Source organism: Onychostoma macrolepis, chromosome 24 (assembly GCF_012432095.1).
Source record: "Onychostoma macrolepis isolate SWU-2019 chromosome 24, ASM1243209v1, whole genome shotgun sequence".
NCBI classification, from domain to species: Eukaryota; Metazoa; Chordata; class Actinopteri; order Cypriniformes; family Cyprinidae; genus Onychostoma; species Onychostoma macrolepis.
Window position 1 is genome coordinate 19,932,944 of NC_081178.1, and position 20,898 is coordinate 19,953,841.

Consider the following 20,898-nt stretch of genomic DNA (forward strand, 5'->3'; position numbering starts at 1 on the left):
TAGCGCTGGGTGTGAGCGGCGGTCTGGGATCCACGGCCCCTAGCGTGACCCTCGGCCTTTGGCTGCTCTGTGTGTTGTGAAACAGAGGAACTGTGCTGTCACTTGCATTCAGTTTTCCTGCATTCTCTGTCTCCAGGGTCCGCCCTCTATCGGGTGGACATGTTAATATTGTGTCACAAAAGAGAAGGAAAGGATGAGAGATGCCAACAAATTCCCATCATCTTTCTGTCACCAGCCATTTTACTCCCTCCTTGCGGTGCATTTGCATGTGTCGCATGTGCATCTTTGCCAAAGGTTCTCTGTGTTCACACAACAATAGCTTGTTCCCTGCACTTCAAAGCCAAATAAATTTTTACTTTCCTAATGTATGTTTCTGTACATGATTTACTTGCAATAATCCAATACATACTATTTTCTTGTTACCTGTTCTTTCTCTATAAATATCCTGTTTCTTAGAAACAGCATATTGCATTAACGTGATGTTGTTGCTCAGGGGTGCGTTTCCCAAAAGCATCGCTAGCTAACTGGTGGTAAATTCCATTTAACTCTATTGGTAATGACGGAATAGTTGTTTGCAAGGACAGTTGCTAGTGACTGCCATCAGCCAATTGGGCACCAATGTGCTGTGCAGATTTCAAATTGTGTGTACCTGTAGCTCATGCTCCAGCCGAGCAACTGCCATTGAGTATGGGATGTTAAGGAATAGCTCTCCTCAAACCAAAACCAATCTTATTAAAATTAATCAAATCAAAACCCTGGTGTTATTTCATGTTGACTTTAGGAACTGTACAGTTCGAAAGTCTTAAGGTTAGTTTTTTTTTTTTTTTTCAGAAAAGATCAAAGAGGAGTTCTAAATTATATATTTTATGTTCATAATTACATTTATTACATAATTTTATTATTATTAGGCTAAACCAAGATTTCATTGACACAAAAACAGCCATGTTCTTTTAAGGTCTCCAGTGTAGCTACCTACTCTCCCATCTCGAGCTGTGCGGTGTGATGTGCCGTGTAAATCTGCGGATTACCGAAGACAGAAAGAGATACGGAGCAATCACAAACATGCGGCCGCCGCAGCTGATATGTGCCTCTTGTGGCGTCAGGCCTGCGTTTCTCCTTCCTGTCACACAGTCGTTCCGCGTCCCGTCCCGAGACACGATCTGCCCGATGCCTCCTGACAGGCAGCACGTCGGCTACCGCTGCCCATCTGACTGCGCCCGATCCCGCTGTACGTTTAAATATACAGCCGCTGCACTTACAGGTTATGAGAGGTAGCAGTGCCGACAGTTGTGCACGGGACACGCAGCTCAACTAGACAAATCAGGATAACGGGAAGGAAAGAAAGAAAGAGGGGGTAGGCCTATAGTGGGAGCGCGGAATAGCCCCACAGGCACCATCGATGACCCCACAATATATTTCTAACTAATGTGACCCCGCATTGTGTATCGCAATTGGCATTGAAAAACTCCCACAGGCTACGGATTGTTCCCGGGAGTGGGGATCGCTGTCCTCCGTGCCGGCTCATACATACAGGATCTGGCAGCTCCGGGCATTGCGCAGCAGCGGCGTTCTGCGCTGTGCTGCCGGCGAGCATTCATGATAGTGCTACGGGCTAAAACTGTCTGACGTACCGCGACGCGCAAACAAAAGCAGAGGCAGAAAACAAGAGAATAAGTCTTACCTTGTTCCCCGAGCACCTAATCGTTTCTGATAGTTTGTGTATGTGTTCATTATGCGTGTTATTTAGGCCAGCTGTTTTTATTTTCATTCATGTATTTGTCTGTTTCCATAAACAATTTTTAGATTGGAGGAACAAAAAGGACCCCCACACACACACACACACACACACACACACACACACAAAAAACCCTAATGAATAGCATATGTAAAGGGCTGTTTAAATATAGGCCTATCTAGTGTGAAGCTTATATATCCGCAATTTCAGGCAAAGTATAATTATGATTGGACTGTGGATATACCCTAGCATATTCCTGAAACAAGACACAACATCATAGAAGGGCTTTGTGTTTCTGTTTAGGATTTGTGGGTTGGGATTAGATTCTGTCGCATTGTTTTAAACCCTCCTATTGTGCTCAAAGAACTGGGTAGGCCTACAAGATTCATGTAAAAACAGAAAACCCCTGTTGTAGCTTGTCAGAGACTGTAAAATATAAAATATGTGAGAAGTGTAATAATTCCCATTTATTGTTATTTCTGTTGTGTTAGGGGTCATATTTCACTTATTTTCACATAGGTCACATATTTTTGTCTTCAGAATTAGCTGCATACACCAGGGGTAGGCAACATTGGTCCTGGAGTGACACTGTCCTGTAGAGTTTAGCTCCAACTCTAATCAAACACACCTGAACAAGCCAATCAAGGTCTTCAGAATTACTAGGGCTACAGGCAGGTGAGGTTTTTTTTCAGGGTTGGAGCTAAACTCTGCAGGACATCGGCACTCCAGGACATTACCCCTGGCATACACACACAAACTCACACTTCTTTTCACTCCTGCAGTCTATTGAGATCCAAAAAAGAAAAGAAAAACAACCTTAATATTAATCAAATATATAAAGAAACTGTACATTTTCCTCGGATCATTCAGAAGACAGTTCAGTTCACAATTCTAAATTAAGCTACAATAAATAAACTTTCTTTCTCTTTATAAAACTTCTCTTTATGTTTTTCAAAGTGTTAAGTTTTGGCAAATTGCATGGAAACCAATGGAGGTTAATGAGGGGGTCACCCCAAAAAAAAAAAAAAAGAAAGAAATTTGTGCAGCCTAGCCAAAAAAACATCTGTTGAAAATGTGAATGCACATTCATGACCCTAAATGAAAAATGCTCACAAAATTTCAAGATGAAATAAATATACAACACCTTGACTAAATGTAGTTTTACTAGAATTTTGAGCTGGTTAAAAATTGAGTCAAATTGACCCTAACACAACAGGAGGTTAAGGAGCAACGTCAGAAGCCTTTTCTGCATGCTGTCCTTCTCAAAGAAAAAAATAAGAGGTCTCAGCCAAGATTTGTGACAGACAGTGATTTGACTGATGGGTGCACGAAAAGCATGCAACACTTTCAAAGCTGCACTCGCTTTCCATGATGTCACCCACACCTGGACCTTATAGAGTTAATGAGGCCGGTTTGATTGATAGCTGACATTTCATTATGGAGGAGTCATACAGTGATTGTGTAAATCCAAACAGACACGCCGCACAGAGGACGAGCAGGAGGATGCTGGGAAACAGACAGCCAAGTGAAGCAGAGGGAAACTTGCTGCAGGACTCGGGAAACTCTAAACCCTCGCTGTCATTTTGATTTAAATTTCCAGGATTTAGATGAAAAACAATGAGTAAATACATATATGCTACTATAAACTGCACTGCAACTCTTTCATCTGCTGTACAGTTGTGCCTGAGCCGACTGATGGCAAGATCACAGGATTTTATTTATTTTTTTCTCAATTCTCCATCAAGAAGATACTTATGATTGCATGAAAACAAACATGGGAAAATTGTGTATACAATACAGCCATGCAGGATTTAAAAACCAGGCTGGATTCTGTGTCGGTGGGTTCTTCCTGTGAAGTCAGCATCTCTTTGATCTGTATGATGGGTCTTGTTTCAGTGAACACTCATGCAAGTTACAAATCCAAACTGTGGTTGGAGCAATAAAAGAACAAAGACGCACTCAATAATTTGCTGATTGAGTGGGTCCATTGTGAATTAAAATGTATGTATTCTCAGTAGGCTAAATCTCAATAAACTGGAAAATAAAAAATACAGTGCAATGTATCCATGAGCTATCTACAAATGTAAAGATGTTTGCTGCTTTAATAATAATAATCATAATCATAATAATAATAATAATAATAATGTAGCCTATATATATATATATATATATATATATATATATATATATATACAGTGGTCGAATTGTAAAAAAAAAATACAGTCAATGATGGGGATGGTGTATGTGTGTGTGGGGGGTTAATATACTGTAGCTAATTTTACACAATGATTACAAAATTTGTCTAAAAAAATTTTTATTTAATGAATATTATTCATAAGCTTTTTAATATTTTTGAAATATTTATTCATTCTTTATTTATAAGCTCCTTCTGGGGCCTGAAATTGAGGAATTTTGGTCAATACTGCTAATTAAATAATATTTTGCTGCATGTGTTTTTGTGTTGGCACCTTGGCTGGTTTAGGTCTGTCGTGGATAAATAATGATGAGAATAAAAACGACAGTAGGTGGCAGCAAGTCCCTGTTTAAATAAATGATTTATTGAATCATTCAAATCAAACGATTCGTTCAAAACGACTGATTCAATTAGAAATGAAACGGGTGAATGGACCGTTGAATCACTGGCTCACTTGATTCGTTCTGAAACACTGTTGTTGCTCTACACTGTTTATCAGCATATTTATGCTCGCGCACATGTGCTGATATTCAGAAAAGAACATCGTTTGTGCAATAAATATAAAAACTTACATGGGTAGTTTTTCTTTCACTGCTTGAATTATAAGGGCATTCTAACTGCATTCTACTTGGCTTCATCGCGCAGTGAAAGTTCTTGGACTCTCAAGACGCGTTTAGTTTGTTTTTTACAAAGTCGGTCGATAATGCCAGCTCTGCTATCGTCTCTCAGTCCCTCAGTCACACATACAGCACAATAGCATTATGTCAGGGGAATGTCTTTCAATTCTAATCAAGGAAAAATCATAACTTCTGTTGTTCAACTTTCGTTGAAACATTTTGCACGAAAAATGACCGACACTTGCTTCAGCTTGTGCGCAGCTTGTTACAGTACCGAGTTCTGATTGGCCAATCTCCGTTATATAGTTTGTGAATTAACATAATTAGATAATTTTAACATTTAATTTGCACAATAATTTTACATAATACACAACATTATTAGCCTACTCTAAAGGGGATGGTGGTTTTACTGAGGGGATGGGGTTTTTGTTTGTTTTTTGACAAATTGGCAACCAGTAGTGCTGAGTAGGACTGTAGTTTATGGCCTGTAGTCCGAGCAATGAAAAAAAAAAAAAAGATAATTTATGTCATGTACTTTGGGGAAGTAATTCAGGACATTAAAAGTCCTGGAAACAGAATATCATTTTCTTTGTGGTTGACCACAAATTAAGAAGGGGAGGCATCTTTTTTTTTTTTTGTAATTATTATAATAATAATAATAATAATAATAATTTGCAAGTGAAATAACAAGATTAAGAATAAGATTTATCACATAAACATGACTCTGCAGGGTATTTCAGCACGTGATGGTCTCTTCTGTCCATCATGACGTCAGCTAGGCGCGACTGGAGGATTTCCACCAATCAGCGAGCGCTGTATGTGTCAGCTTGGTTTCCGGTGTGATCAAGATGGCGTTAAGGGAGCTGAGCTCGTTGGAGAAATTTCTGGGATTAAAAAAGCCAAATAAATACAGCACGCAAGGAGGGAAAAAGGTGAATCAAACACTGAATGTGGCATACTTGGAGTTACGAGGCTGTAATAAATTTTAAAGTTGCGTTTGTGTGTGGTATTATGCCAGATATTAGAGATCGTATGAATCAATGACTGGTGTAAATCAATGGGTTTTTATTTCAGATTTTTATGGTTATGTATGATCATGCAGGATTTTGACATGAGTGTTTCATAAGTTCATAAAGTGTGACGAATTGTTATGTAAACAAGCGATCATGTGTGTAAATCGTAGTCTCACTGACAGATCTGTGGTAAATTAGTGTGAGCTGTGGATGTGATCTGAAGCGCCGAAGACAGACAGCACCATGCGGGGAAAAAACAACTTAAGTTGTTTCAGATAACATGTTAAAGAGCATTCGGACCATAAAATACATTGGTTATTTACAGATATAAACAATTTTATATACATAAAAAACAAAAGACCACATGGCAATTTTAGTTAACTCGTATTGTTGGATCTCGTGTACCTCGCCTCACAAGAAGTAAATATTACTTTAGATAAATTTAACAAAAGTTAGGAGTGCTTTCACAACTACAAGGTGTATTCAAGGCTCATATAAATTTGTATTGTCATGTGTTTCCAAAGAGAAAAGGTATGCTAGAAATATTACCGTATTCTCGTAATCCGAATGAATATGCTTTGTCCCCAAGGAAATTTGATTTGAACTTTCGGAACATTAATATTTACATTTGTACCATTAATAATACTAATAATAAACATAATGTGATACTTTATATACAGTTGAGTTTTATAAATACTTAAGACTGGTTAATTATATAAACCAAAAACATTGTTTGTGTTAATTTCTTGACAGCTAAACTTACCAGCTGAAGTTTTTTTTTTGTTTTTATTTATTTATTTTTTGTCCACACCTCCAGCATTGCTTTGACTTAAAACAGTAATTTAATGAATAGATCTACCCCTACTGATTGCTTTCAGGTAGATTTTTAACCTTTTTTACTTATTTATTCATTTGTAGGTCCCTGTTCTCCAAAACAACAATGGACCAGCATTGATTGGTCTGGTCACTATAGCGTCCCATCTGGTCCGTGAGGCTAAGAGACCTGAGCTGCTCGGAGACAGAGCTGAACGGAGAGCTGTGGTCCAGCAATGGCTCGAACACCGAGTAACACGACTAGATAACTGTTCTAAAGAAGAAGTCAAAGTTATTTTGAAGGTAAGATGTGATAATGATTTGGGGTTAAACCGTTCTCATTTAAAAAAAAAAAAAACATTTGTACACATTCTGCTGCACTGTTTTACAATGCTTTAGGCAACATAAAGATTAAATGTGAAAGTCACTTTGAAATCACAATTCACAATTATTTTCTTTTATGGAATATTGCTGTATTTATTGTTATTCATTTATCCATGCACATTTTTATTTAAACTTCATGTTCCCTCCTAATCTTTAATCAAAATAACTTTCCCTCCCTCGTGCAGGGACATCTTTTCTCTGATGTATGCACTTCCTGATAGACAAAACCAAGTCCCACCTTACTTTTTTGGTTAAAGTAATGTATGTTTCACACAGAATGTTTTCACAAACAAATCATTCACTAAAAACTAAATTTAGGAAGAAGAAAAAAAAGGAACAGCTGAAAGGACATGTACGCAAAAAGCACGTACTCTGGACGAATATTGCATCTTAACATGGCTATATAGTATGTGTATATGTATATATATATGTATATGTGTATATGTATGTATGTATGTGTGTGTGTGTGTGTGTGTGTATATATATATATATATATATATATATATATATATATATATATATATATATATATATATATATATATATATATATATATATACATACATACATACACACATATGGGTTGTTGACATGGCATTTTCACTGTCCCACAAGATAAAAATGAATATAATTAATATTGTCCTTATTTAAAATGCAGTAAATCGTTAAACATTTATTTGTCCTACATGGACCTGTTGTTATAAAAGCTGCAGTGTTATTAGATTTTTTTCAATTTTGAGCCAAATCTCAAATTTCCCAAGCATGGTTCAGTAAATTCAGACTTTTATAATTGACAAAGAAAAGCATAAAAATGTTAATAAATACCTCCGGCATAATTGTACAAGTGTCTATTTTAGTAAATGCCAATCATTTCTGGTAACACTTTATTTTGATGGTCCCTTTTGAAACATTCTGTTGACACTAAGTAATGTTACAACTACATGTCAACAAACTCTCATAAAAGTATTAGTAGACTGTCTGCTTCATATCTACTAACTCCTTATTGTGTTGGTCTCCCAACAGATATTCTACTGACTATAAGTAACTTTGCAAGAACGTGTCAACTTAATCTAACCCTAACCCTACCAGTCAACTAATACACTACTAACACTCTAATGAGAGTCAGTAGAAATGTAGGTGCAACATTACTTATAGTCAATAGAATGTGTTAAAGAGACCATAAAAATAAAGTGAAACCTAATTTTTTTTCATCCATACATTTATGAAAGTGTAGGAAATTGATACATTTTGTCTCTGAAAACCATGTCCTCTGGTGTGACACCATATCCTGATTTTAAATCGGCCCATGACATGTGCACATGGTCAATTTTTGTCTCAGAGTTGTTCAAATATTTAACTTTTTGGAACCACTACAAAAGTGTTACATTTTGTTGTCCTTTGGTGTGACACCCTTAAATTATATTTTTTTTAATTAAAAACTGCATGTTAAACTACATAATCATGGACAATTTTGCAAATGTGTCTTGCTAACCGCTAATGATAGGTTAGCTTGGGATAGCAAGGTCATTAATTGACAGAAAAAGGTTGAAACGTCCTTTGGTGTGACAGATAATGTCCTCCGGTGTGACGCCTGTACTGTCACACCACAGGACAAAGATGTCACACCAGAGGACAAGGTCTCTTTAAAAAGCATTTTAAGTAATTAAATAAGATTTGTTTAATTCCTTTTTATTATTTTTTTGATAATTTTCTGTTCTTATATGCAATAATCACATTAATTAAACTATTTTCTGATGTTTTTACAGAAAGCTTTACTGTTATAAAGTGTCATGAAAATAAGTATAAAATGTGATGCTTTGTTTTTGAGACTTTGTTTTAGAGAAAATTAACAGGGATCCATGCATAAGCGAGAAGATCCTAAGAGAACAATGCAGAAAGTAAATGGAATCAAAATTATGCCATAAAAAGAGTAACCATATAGTTTTGAAAAAAATCATTCACATCTTAATGAATATAGTTTGAATATCAATCATATTTAGCTGTGCCACACATGCAGCGGAGGGGCTAGGAGAGTTTCAGTAACATACTGATTGACTAAGAGACTGAATTTTGTTGATAAATTATATTGTTTTGTTTAAAAAATATATGTTGATATTGTTTGTATCAAAATTAAACTTTCTTTCTCCTTTGACATGTTCAGAATTACATAGAAATCATTTAATAACTATCATTTCTGTCCTTTAGTGTGACGTAATGTCCTATGGTGTGCCACATAAAACAACTACAGATTTGTTTTTATCTCAAAATATCTTTAAAAAAAACAGTATTGCAATAGGGGAGATACAAATAGCACTCAAATTAAAATGGTAGAATTTTCAGCAGTTTTGAACAAATGACAGCAAAGTTTGTCTTGAAATTGTCCAACAAGTCATGGGGAAAAAATTATGTTAATTATTATTTCATATTAAATAAATAGCACTATATGAAAATAAGTGTCTAACAGTGAAGATAAATATCTCTAATGCTGTTTATGTATTATCAAGAGGTTTTTTTTCTTAATTTTTGCTATGTCACACCATAGGAAAAATTTATGTTACAGTTCAGTAAAAATAAAAAAAAATAAAAAATAAAAAAGCAGTGAAAGAATTGACGAAGTTAGTGACCCTTTATATTTTCTCAAAGATTAGACTTCACACTACATAAATATATGCATTTCTTTTTCAAAAAAAGGTATTTTACAAAAAAAGCATTTTTTTACTTGCTATTTGTCGACTACCATTATATATTTATACTGTACATAGTTAAGACAAAATGTGTTTCATCTTACGATAATATTGTAGTTATATATTATATATAATTCATATATAATTGCGATAAAATGTATGTTTCATCCACACTTCATTTAACGTGCATGTACAGCCAGCTAATGAAAGCTCTTTAAACTGGGTTTATATAAAAGGTGTTTTATTGTGTTTGAACTGGTTTTGAGGACATTGCTAAAGGATTTGGCAAGAGCACGTCTGCAGAGAGCAACATATATTACATTGGTAACACTTTACAATAAGGTGTCATTTGTTAACATTAGTTAATGTATTAACTTACATGAACAAACAATGAACAATGCATTTATTGCATGCTTTGTTAATGTTAGTTAATGAAAATAGTTGTTCATTGTTTATTCATGTTAGTTCACAGTGCATTAACTAATGTTAACAAACACAACTTGTGATTTTGATAATGCATTAGTAAATGCTGAAATTAACATTAACTAAGATTAATAAATGCTGTAGAAGTATTGTTCATTCTTAGTTCATGTTTACTAATGTTGTTAACTAATGAACCTTATTGTAAAGTGTTACCATTACATTAAGTAATATTTTGAATTCACACTGAGACACACAGAACATGCAGGATTCATATTTAAATAGTACTTATTCTTCCTGATATTCACAGACACTAGTCCTGTCCATATATCTTTTTTTTATATTTAAGTGTACTGACCTACTTTTGATTTATCCTTCTAAAATTTGGCAAATTCTGACATTCCACATTATACAGAAATTAACATTTTTAGGACCTGATTCCATGATTCTGTGCTTTTCCGAATCGTAGAAATCATAGGGCCCTAACTAACATTAGGACGAGGTTAGGAACAAATTCATGCGTGTACACAATTATACAGAAAGTTTTGTGAGAAGTTTGAATGCGTATATAAATATGAATCTACGCAGTTATTAGTGAATGAGACCCATTGTGTGTTTGTTGTTTTATTTTGCATTTCAACATTAACAGAACATTATAGGCTAACATAAGTACATCTGTAAGCCATTAAAGACTGAGACATAGTTATTAATAATAATGTGTAGTTCGTGTTTACTAGTTGTCAGTGTCAAAGCATTATCCTGCTGGATGTAGCCATCATAAGATGGGTATACTGTGGTCATAACACTATTGATATGTTTAGTAAAAATACTCAGGTAGGCTGTTTAAATGATACAGTTGTTACTCAAAAGTTGGGGCCCAAAGTACGCCAAGAAAATATCCTGTTGATACAAGGCAGGAATGGCATGCATCTATGCTTTTGTGTTGTTTACGCTAAATACTGACCCTACCATCCAAATGTCACAGCAGACCAAACAACCTTTTTCCAATCTTCTATTGTCCAATTTTGGTGAGCCTGTGCTAATTGTGTATCCTTAGTTTCCTGTTCTTAGCTGAAAGGAGTGGTCTTCTGTAGCCCATCTGCTTCAAGGTTTGAGAGATGTTATTTTGCTTACCTCGGTTGTAATGAGGGGTTATTTGAGTCATTGTTGCCTTTCTATCTGCTTGAACCAGTCTGGCCATTCTCCTCTGGCTTCAACAAAACTGCAGCTGGATATTTTCTCTTTTTAGACCATGCTCTGTGAAACCTAGAAACCCCTGAAACGCTCAGACCAGCCCGTCTGGTACCAACAACTGTGCCACGATCAACGTCACTTAAAACATATTTTCCCCCCTATTTTGATGCTCAGTTTGAACTTCAGCAGATCGTTTTGACCATGCCTAAATGTTGCTGTCATGTGATTGGCTGAATAGATATTTGCAACTGAATCAGTGTACCTAATACATCTACCTAATACATTATGATCAATGAGTTTGACTACCTGCACATTTAATCTCTCATTTGCATTGTTTAAATTGTGTTGTTAGTTAAAACAAAAGGATTCAGTGTGTGAAGCATGTAGAGCAATCAGTGAGGTGCAATGAATAAAAACTTGCAGTATTTTGAGTGGTATTCTGTAAATGTGCCACTGACTGTCTTAAACACCACTGACTGGTCATCGTTTTCAGTGCTCCATTGGCTTTGATGCTCAACACTGTTAAACACACTGTAAATAGAAACATTTGTCAGCCTTTACAGAACACTCACACACGTGCACGGGAGAGTTCAAAAGCAGAGCCTGTTTAGCTGTCAAAGTCATGAGATGTCAGTGAAGTTCATTAGTCATTTTTAGCTCTGTTGATTCCAGTAAGTGTCCAGAATCCTGTATAGATTGCCATTATTATACATTTACCCACGTCTATACCCATGTCATTTATGAAGACTTGCATCTAAATCAGATTGAATTGACATGACATCCTCTCATTGAATCAATTGAGTTTCCAAAAAGAATGCCACTCCAAACTCAGCATCTATGTAGTCACAGGGGTTTCTTAATAATAGCACTGGAGGTTTGGATCTGAATCATCCACACCGCAGTCTGTCAGATGGGCTTTAATTGACATACTGAGGGTAACAGGGGTCACACGCTGTCCTGAGATCAGTTCAGAAGGGATTAAAGGTAGAAAACGTCTGTCTGTGGACAGTGAGAGGCGGTCTCGTTAGCACGGGCACTCAGCAGGACAGACGCCTCTCGGCAGTAGCTGTCAGTGTGTGGCATAGGGCTGTCCGAGCATGGGTCTTGAGCAGAGTGCTGCTGATCGCTGGTTAATAGTGGCAGTTTAAACCATAATGAAGGGCTGACGTAACGCCCACGGCACGCACTGTCTGACCAACTCACTGCACTCTGTAAGGCAGGATCACAACATTTAAAGTAGGAGAAACAGGAGTCCTGCAGCTGACAGGAATAGACACCAGAGTAATGACAAGACTCAAGGGAGAGTTTACAACGACCACATAAATCTCAAATCTCGTGTTTAATAACAAGAACAGGTGAATCGACTATAAGAGAGTCTTCTATATTGAGCGATTCTATAATTTGGCAACTAAAATTAGAAATTTGGCTTCTAAATATTTTATTTTAGGATACAAATCTGGAATCCCATTTAACATTAATGTCCTTTTTTTTTCTTTTTTTCTTTTTTTTGATCCGGTCAGTGCACCTTAGATACTGTAGTTCACACAAAAATGAAAATTGTCATTTACTCACCTTCATGTTGTTCAAAACCCATAAGACTTTTGTTCATTTTTGAAACACAAATAAAAAATCTGACCTGAAACCTGGGAGATGTTTGTCTACCAACCAAAAATGTTTACCCAAGTCTTCTGAAGAGTCATGGTTGACTTAAATGATGAACAGATCTCAACTGTACTTCTAAAGTTCTATGCGTTTGGAATGACTTGAAGGTTAGTAAATGATGACAATTTTTATTTTTAGGTGAACTATCCCTTTCCAACCAAATGTAGAAAAAATGATTCTCATAGTTGTAATAAAATCATATCACTTGGTACAGTGCAGAACTGTGCACAATCTTGAGCTTCATTTCAGACAGAATATATTAACCCCCTGGCCAACATCTCATAATTCTACATGGTCCAGCGTAACACAGATGTGTCTGTAGGCTGTCCAGCCACTCTTCCTTGAACAAAGCAAGAGTGAATTTCATGTAAAACTTTCCAAAGCCTACATACTACAGCAGGGGGTGTGTGTGTCTGTACAGGTCTCAGGGGACAGGAGCATCTTCAGCACTTGTGCACAATACAGCACATTGTCTTGAGGGCTAATGGAGGCAGTGAACAGTGTTCAGATGAGACACTCTCTACACACACTCAGACAAGCACACACACTTCTAATATGCCTGCACTCCATCAATCAGATAACCTTAATACTACAATATATTACAATTCATTTGGTCACCCTTAATTTAAAGGTCCATTTTGAAATAAATTTCAATTACCTCCATTCCAAGTAATACAGCAATATGAATAAGCAACTAATTGGTCCCTGAAATAAAGTGTTACTGTTAATTTTACAGTCACTGAAGTATTTGAATACCTCCAAGCTTTAGGTCTTTCATTCTCAAGAAGCCTTTAATAATACAGATAGTTTCAGCTGTAAAAGCAGATTGGATGAATTAAGGTGATCAAGAAAGCAACAAGCAATGATTTTACCACAGAAAGTGGGTGTTTTTAAGCATAACGTAAAATGGAACTTATTGTGCACTAGGCCTTATTGCTTTTATCAAATGGTGGCAACAGCAATGGAAAAAATACACCAATATTTAATATATACACTACCGTTCAAAAGTTAGAGGTCTGTAAAATGTATGTTTTAAAGTATTACTTTATCAAGCAGGGATGGATTAAATTGATCATAAAGACATGTATAATTACAAAAGACTTTTATTTCACATGAATAAAATAATTGTGAATGTTTTCAACATTGATAATAGAATTTTCTCAAGCACCAAATCCTATTACAGTGATTTCTGAGGGATCAGGGACACACTGAATCCTGGAGTAACGGCTGCTGAAAATTCAGCTTGGCCATTACAGAACTAAATTACATTTTAAAATGTATTAGGAATGATAAAACAGTTGTTTTAAATTGTAATAATATTGATGTTTTTACTGTATATTTTGATCAAGTAAATGTAGTCTTGATTAGCATAAGAGACTTATTTCAAAACAGTAATGGCTAGACATTAAGACATAATGATGTAAGCCTCAAAAATGAAGGGTTCGTTACATCTCAGGTTCTGGGTTAATTACAGATCAGACATAAATGGAATAATAACCTGCCATACAGGGAGTTTACAACTGATTTACTTAGTCATCACGGGTTACTTTGTGTGTTTTTTTGCATACGGTGAGCAAAGCAAACAACATAAAGATGCCATACAGCAGTAAAAAAAACACTGGCATGTGTTTTAAATATGCAATTAACAAACGTCTCATTGTGGTGATTTTGATAAACCACATACTGATGCAAATAAACCAGCGGTGATTAGATTTTAAATTGGAGCAAATTCTACTTAAAAAGTCTGCAAAGTGTAGCATGTGCTCATTTTATTCTCAGTCTGGAGCCCTGTTAAACTGCCAGCAGCTGTGATCTCTTAAACTGCAGTAAATGGTACAACAGCGTTCTAACAGTAACAGTGCTTTTATATGTTGGTATTCCTGCTAAACTATTTATAAAACAGTTTCTGTGTCAATGTACCATATAATGTGCTTTGTTTAAAGCAAGCTTTCAGTCTGTTCCTGTTAAACAGCAGGCCCAGAGTAACGTACTTTTATACTTCCCTTACAGGATCTTAACCAGTACCTGGAGGACAAAGTTTACCTGGCTGGGAACGTCTTCACCCTGGCAGACATCCTCATGTATTACGGCATTCACCACATTGTTGTAAGTCCCTCAGTGGTGCACTTCAATCGTTTGAGAGAAGTGATGCAGAGCGCCCAATTAAAGCAGTAAGATGCTTAAAGCACAGGAGAAACCTGACACGGCAGAAAAGATGAGACGTGTAGTGATGTCATTTCCCAGGACAGCAGCCAAGGAAGTTTAAGGAGCCTGAAGGAGCCCATTGAGAAAGGAAGAAAGGGATTAAATGAGAATTAGAGAGAAAGAGAATAGAAGATCACATCTCTCCATGTCAGTGTTTGTAATTGACTGACTAAATGACTGACAGAGAGTTGTCATTACCCAGAAGGCATTAGTGTGTCACTCAGTTTAAATCTCCTGAAGATAAGGTCAGTTAGACGTACAGTTTCTAAAAAAAAAACGAAAATATTCACCCCCTGGTAATTTGTTTATACTGTGTCTATATGTGTGTGTGTGTGTGTATATATATATAATTATTATTTTTATGTTGTGCAACATTGAACTGCAGAGGAACTTGACTCAACAGATCACCAACCCCCACAATTTTGTGTGTGTGTTTTTTTTTTTTACGAACTCTGAATGAATTAGCGAGCTTGCAGAACTCAGAACCGTGTTTTGAGTGGTGAGTGAATTCTGTTTAACTTAAACGCCTCTGATTGGCCATTATCTTCAAGAAACCAATAGGTATGTGTGTGGTTGGCTAATTTGCTCAATGCTGCACAAACATATTTTAAATAGAAACCTTTGGTGCTCCACAGAAAGCAAACACAAATAGCAACTGGAGTGTTTGCCAAATCTGTTTCATCCATGAAGCTATTATTAAACCTTCAACTTGGTATGCTCTTGCTTTGAGAGTGCTTAGTGGGTAGAACTTGGCCTGAGTTACCAGTTTGTGTGTGCTATGTGGCAACATTTAAGTCATTCTAATTCTCACTGGTCAAAAAAAAAACGATAGGACGATCAGCTGAGTGGCGAGTTGCGCCACTTTGTGTCTAGGTATGAAATGCATTTTTGGTCATTGCCACCTATTGTGCAGGCCTGAATTAGCTGAAGGCAATCCGTCTTTTGCGTTTGGTGTGAAAGCATCATTCGTTAGTGATTTCGCATCACTCTCAGTGTAAAAGGCCCTTAAAAGTCTAGTCTCAAGACACTTATACTACATAAAATGCTGTATGTATTATATTGTAATAGGTCAATATTATCTTAATTTAGATAAATGCTGTAATAATATATTATTTAATTAATAAAGCCTAAGAAGGCAAGTACTTTTTATAGATATTTTACTGGATGCCTCTGTAGTGTTACGCACATTTCTTTTTCCCTTTAATGTACACCGTGTCATGTTTGTTCTTTCTTGTTCTTATAGATGGAATTGGCTGTACAGGAGAAAGAGCGATATCTGAATATCACCAGGTGGTTTGATCATATCCAGCACTATCCAGGCGTACGACACCATTTACCTCCTGTGGCGGTTTTGAGGAACAGAGTTTACCCAAGTGGTCACCACTGAAAGCCTTGATAGCTATTTGTGGTTGTCAAATAATGCTGAACTTATGGTCACAATATGTGGTGTTTTACACTACAACCCTAATGTTAACCCAAACAGTCAGAAGATGTAAAGCAGGTCTTGTTTGAATTTGTTTTAAGTAATGGACTTAAACTTTAAGTTTATGTCCATTAGTAATGTTATTTTTGTGTTTAGAATGAGTGTAGTTTGTGGAAGGTTTATTCAAATGATGTGGATTAGAGTACCTCAGAATCAACAACGAGAATAGTGGCTGTGGTTTAGTAAAACTATTGCTAAGGGAAAAGCAGTTAATTTAAATAATAACCTGAATACGAAACAAGTAAATCTATTAATATCTCTTTCACATTAAGATAACATGGATACCCCTCATTTCAAGCCACACATATCTTTCCTCATTTGGCATTTTCTTCTGCCATTCTCCTCTTTCTCCTAGTCTCGGCGCTGGTGTGGGCAGTACTCTGAGGTTTGACAGGATGTCATGTTCTTGCTCTGGGGCAGTGGGCAGACTACCAGCTGTAGCAGCACAGACGGCACTGGTGTGTTCTGATTATCATGTGCTTTTCAATCCATCCACAACCAGTCATTTCCCCCAAAATCCCCTTCTTTGATAGCTGTGAATTTCTTTAGACGCTTACAGTATTCAACCGCTTAATCCACTTCTGTTATATAAATCAATGGCTGTGTCAAAGGTTTTCAATATTCAAAATATTTTTGAATCAGGCATTGTTGAAGATCTGTGCTTGTGTTTTCATGGCACGAAATTAAAGCATTTTTATAAATCAAGGGGTTCAATACAAAAAAGCTTTTCCAGGTCCAAGAGACTTGTTCCTGAGAACATGGCAGCCTTATTGATCATAAAAGGTTGACTTAAAACATCTTTCGGGAAACCGAGCGCTTCATGCAACGTACAACATGTGGCCAATCTGGTTTGGAGCTGCTCTGTCCATAGCCTTTATGGTTGAAAATCCTCTTCTTATGAAAGGGAGATGTGTTTTTGCACGTTTACTTATCTGCTGTGCATATGCTGACAAAATATCCCTCTGTTCTTTTTATTATACTTCCTTTCCTGTAAGCCTTCTTTATGAAATGTCTGCTGTTCTCAAGCTCAAGTTTGTGTTCTTTAATGTCAACAGAATGTTGTCCTGTGCCAATAAATGAAAAAGGGAAAACAGAACTATCAGTGTCCTTTTTTTTATAAGTCCTTCTTCTGGATATATGACACATCCCATTTTTTGCAGAATTCGAGGAATTTCCATCTGACATTCAGTGTGTTCATAGAGGAACCGCAGTGGAACAAAGCAATGTGTGTTTGTGGGATAGCAAACTGAAGAAGCGACAGAAATCTTGCAGTCATCAGAACAGGCCTTGTGACCAGATAATGGAGATATCCACAGTGGAGTCTCTGTCTGCCTGTTTATTTCTGTCTCTAGATTTAATTGGGCGGCTAATCTAAAAGAGGCTTCCCTCATCAAAATGAAATTTATCGCCTCTTTCACGTCCACAAAAGATGACCAAACCACATGTAGCAGATGTTCCTGAATGGAGGTCTTTAAGGGAATTTTAACTAAAGTTTTCCACATTTTTTAAACATCAGTTCAGGTGTCATGGGGTCACTATTGCTTTAGCTTGAAGTTGAGGAAAATGAAAGATCCTCAGCAGGAGGTATAGGACACTCCAATTATTTTGGGCCTTTGTCGTCTATTTAGAGTTGGAGGCGATTCACTCTTCATGGGTGGACTTCTTTTATTTCAGTTGTGCTGTTGCTCGTTCATTGAATTCTGGCAATTAATTTGCCTTGCGGTTCTTAAGAAGCCAAAGTTCAAGAGGTTTGGGGCACTGGATCTCACATGGCAGCATGCCACAAGGTCAACAAACCACCTATTGCTTTCCCAAAAGGCTGCAGGGACTTCAAGCAAGGAGTAGCACCCTTAGGTCCTCTAGGATATGCACTCTGACACGATTTTGCCTTTCTTTTGATGCAGCAGCCAGGATCTTGGTCAAAAGATTTTAAGGCTGACAACTGTGCAGCACTTCTGGAAAGTTAAGTGCTCCAAAAGAAGAACATGGATTCCTGGTTCTACTAGAACGAAACAGGCTTGCATCATTGACACAGCTACAGACCACAATGGATAGATGAATACACATTGACTTTGCCAGGCTGCGCTCGCATTTTGTTTGCATCATGTCCCCTGAAGTGCCTGAAGTTTTCACCAACTGTTCATTATGTCTCGTTAACTAGATAAAGAGCTGCATGCCAAGCTAGATGTGAAGCTGGGAAAACAGAAGACCCTGATTGATTCAATGAAACTATCAGCACTGCGTGGGGCGCATTAGCGCAGGGTAAGTGGTTGTGACAGCTCCCGTGTTATCTGCACCCAACAGGAAGTGACAGTTCTACCATGCGCCCATAAAGCAGGCATCTGATTGTCTACTGCAATTACATGACTGAAGCAAAACAGGAAGAGGGAAAAAGTTACGCCGTGGTAACGCATCCACACGCAATTAATAGCTTTACTTTAGAACGGCAAGAAGCAAATTTAGGTGGAAATGCTCCACTTGAGGCAGTGTAATTGTCAAAAACATTTGTGAGTCTGCGAATTAATATGTCTTAGAGGCAAAAGCGTTTTACAGATGCAGCTACGCAAATTATCATGGAATGAGGTATTCTGAGCTAAACACTAACATCAAAGGCCTGTCACTCTTACTTAGTGATTGAAATACGCAATGGTTCAGAAAAGAGAGTCGAGCGTGGCCTTTGTATTACCCTCTTATGTGTAAGATGGGTCTTGCAATAAGAGGGAAGGATCGCAGGTGTGGGTCTGTGCACAGAGTCTTCGAGATGCTCCTTGCTCACTTCATCAATCACAGAAGGCGTCTGATTTCAAAGGTGCTAAAGTACATGTGTGTGACCCCAGGCACCGTGATGGCACCTTAACACTGACACGGATGACAGAATTTTCCAAAAATAGACTCTCTGCTGCACGGAACCCTGTCCCAGCTGCACGAAACGCACTCCTGAGAGGGAGATGTGGGCCTTGTGCACCATGTGTGCGTTGAGACTTTCATTTAAGGGGTTATGGATTTGGCTTGAGGGTACCAGAGGTTTAGGAGGTTTGGGGGGAGTTAAAGACATGAAAATGTGCTTCTGGATCTCGAGAGATTATGGGCCGAGCATAGAAGGTGCATAGGCACCTATTATAACTGTTCTTTAGTAAGGGAGTCTATGGTACCCCCTAGAACTGTTTAGTAACACGTTTTGTGAGATCTGGCACTTGCATTGAGGAACGACTACCATGCTAAATTTGGGATCTGTCTTTTTATACCCTTCTAGCGCCTCTAAGACAATAAGGTTCTCATCTAGTATACTGTAGCATATACTCATGAGCGCAGGGGAGAAGTGGCCCAACCCTAATTATTTTGTCCCACGCCCAATGAAGCTTAGTGATGGCCCAGGTAGAACATGAACAAATTTGAAGGTAAGAATGGCAAATGAGGCTGTGTTTTTATAAACATGGTTATTGTCATTTTGACCAAGCCCTGAGATTTTCTGTGCAGTTTAGGAACAGTGCCACATACTGGTTGAGAAAAAAATACATATTAAGTACTTTGTGGAATACAATGATCCCCATCTTTACATGGTCTGCTTTTGTGCATCAAATCTGGTTATAACGTTTGAGTCTAGATTTATACTTATGCTATTTTTGGAGTTACACACAGTGCTTCTGTGCATTGGCCCCATAATTGCTGTTTGTTTTGTAGTCTGTATTGTTTTTGTTAACAAAATGTTTCCTCTGTCATAGGAGTCTATCTGTGTTGGAGGAATTTGATCAAATTTGATATACTGATTAGGAGGGGACTGAATATTCCCTTGAGCAGTATGGGTATCTGCTTGTTAAAGTCTCTATTGCAACCATTAGCTCAGAATTAAGGTCCTTGCACACTGAGTCCGAAATTTTCTAATGTGTTTTTCCGGGGTTTTTTTCTGTATTCATCTTCCTTTCCTATCAAAATGCTTGCTACGGATGCGAAAACACAGAAAATCAAACCTGGTCCGAATTTTTTTGTGACGGACTAAAGTTTTGGAGGCAGTTTGTAATCGTGATTGACACAGCGTGAGGCCGTATTTATTTTTTTAACGTGCGAGAATTTCGGACTCAGTGCTGTGCAAAGACCTTTACTCTTTTCTTTTGCTTCTAACTTTGCTTTGGTCCTTTTGCACAAAGCCTCCCACATGACCAATGAAAGAAAAAAACAAGATTGTAAGTATTTATTCACACAACTTACTAATTTGTTTCCTCCTTTTAGGTAAACTGTGGTTGCGATTGAACTAAATTAAAATGAGAGAACAAATTAAAATGTGCCCACAAATTAGTAAATCGTGGGAATGTATTCTTAATTAGCGGCCATGATATTTATTGTATCTTCTGCATGTTTTGTGCAGGGCCCTGTACTTTTGGAATCATTTGGGTGTGAAAAATATGATCACAAGTTGATCTAATACATTTTAATGTGTATGGGTTGCACAAGTGGCAACTTGTTGCCCCCATTTGCTTATTTTTTACTGTTCCAACT

General features: G+C 37.2%; 1 protein-coding gene across 2 annotated transcripts; it reads left to right on the top strand.

Moving 5' to 3' along the window:
- Positions 1–5,327: 5,327 nt before the first annotated feature.
- Positions 5,328–17,493, top strand: eef1e1 (eukaryotic translation elongation factor 1 epsilon 1). 2 transcript variants are annotated; one of them, XM_058766029.1, is made up of 5 exons: positions 5,328–5,478; positions 6,478–6,675; positions 14,727–14,822; positions 16,165–16,242; positions 16,760–17,493. In XM_058766029.1, the coding sequence occupies exons 1-5, from the start codon at positions 5,395–5,397 to the stop codon at positions 16,793–16,795; spliced, it is 492 nt and encodes a 163-aa protein (XP_058622012.1). In that variant the 5' UTR covers positions 5,328–5,394; the 3' UTR covers positions 16,796–17,493. The 2 variants fall into 2 exon arrangements, with proteins under 2 accessions (XP_058622012.1, XP_058622011.1); XM_058766028.1 differs by having other exon boundaries at positions 16,165–17,493.
- Positions 17,494–20,898: the final 3,405 nt, after the last annotated feature.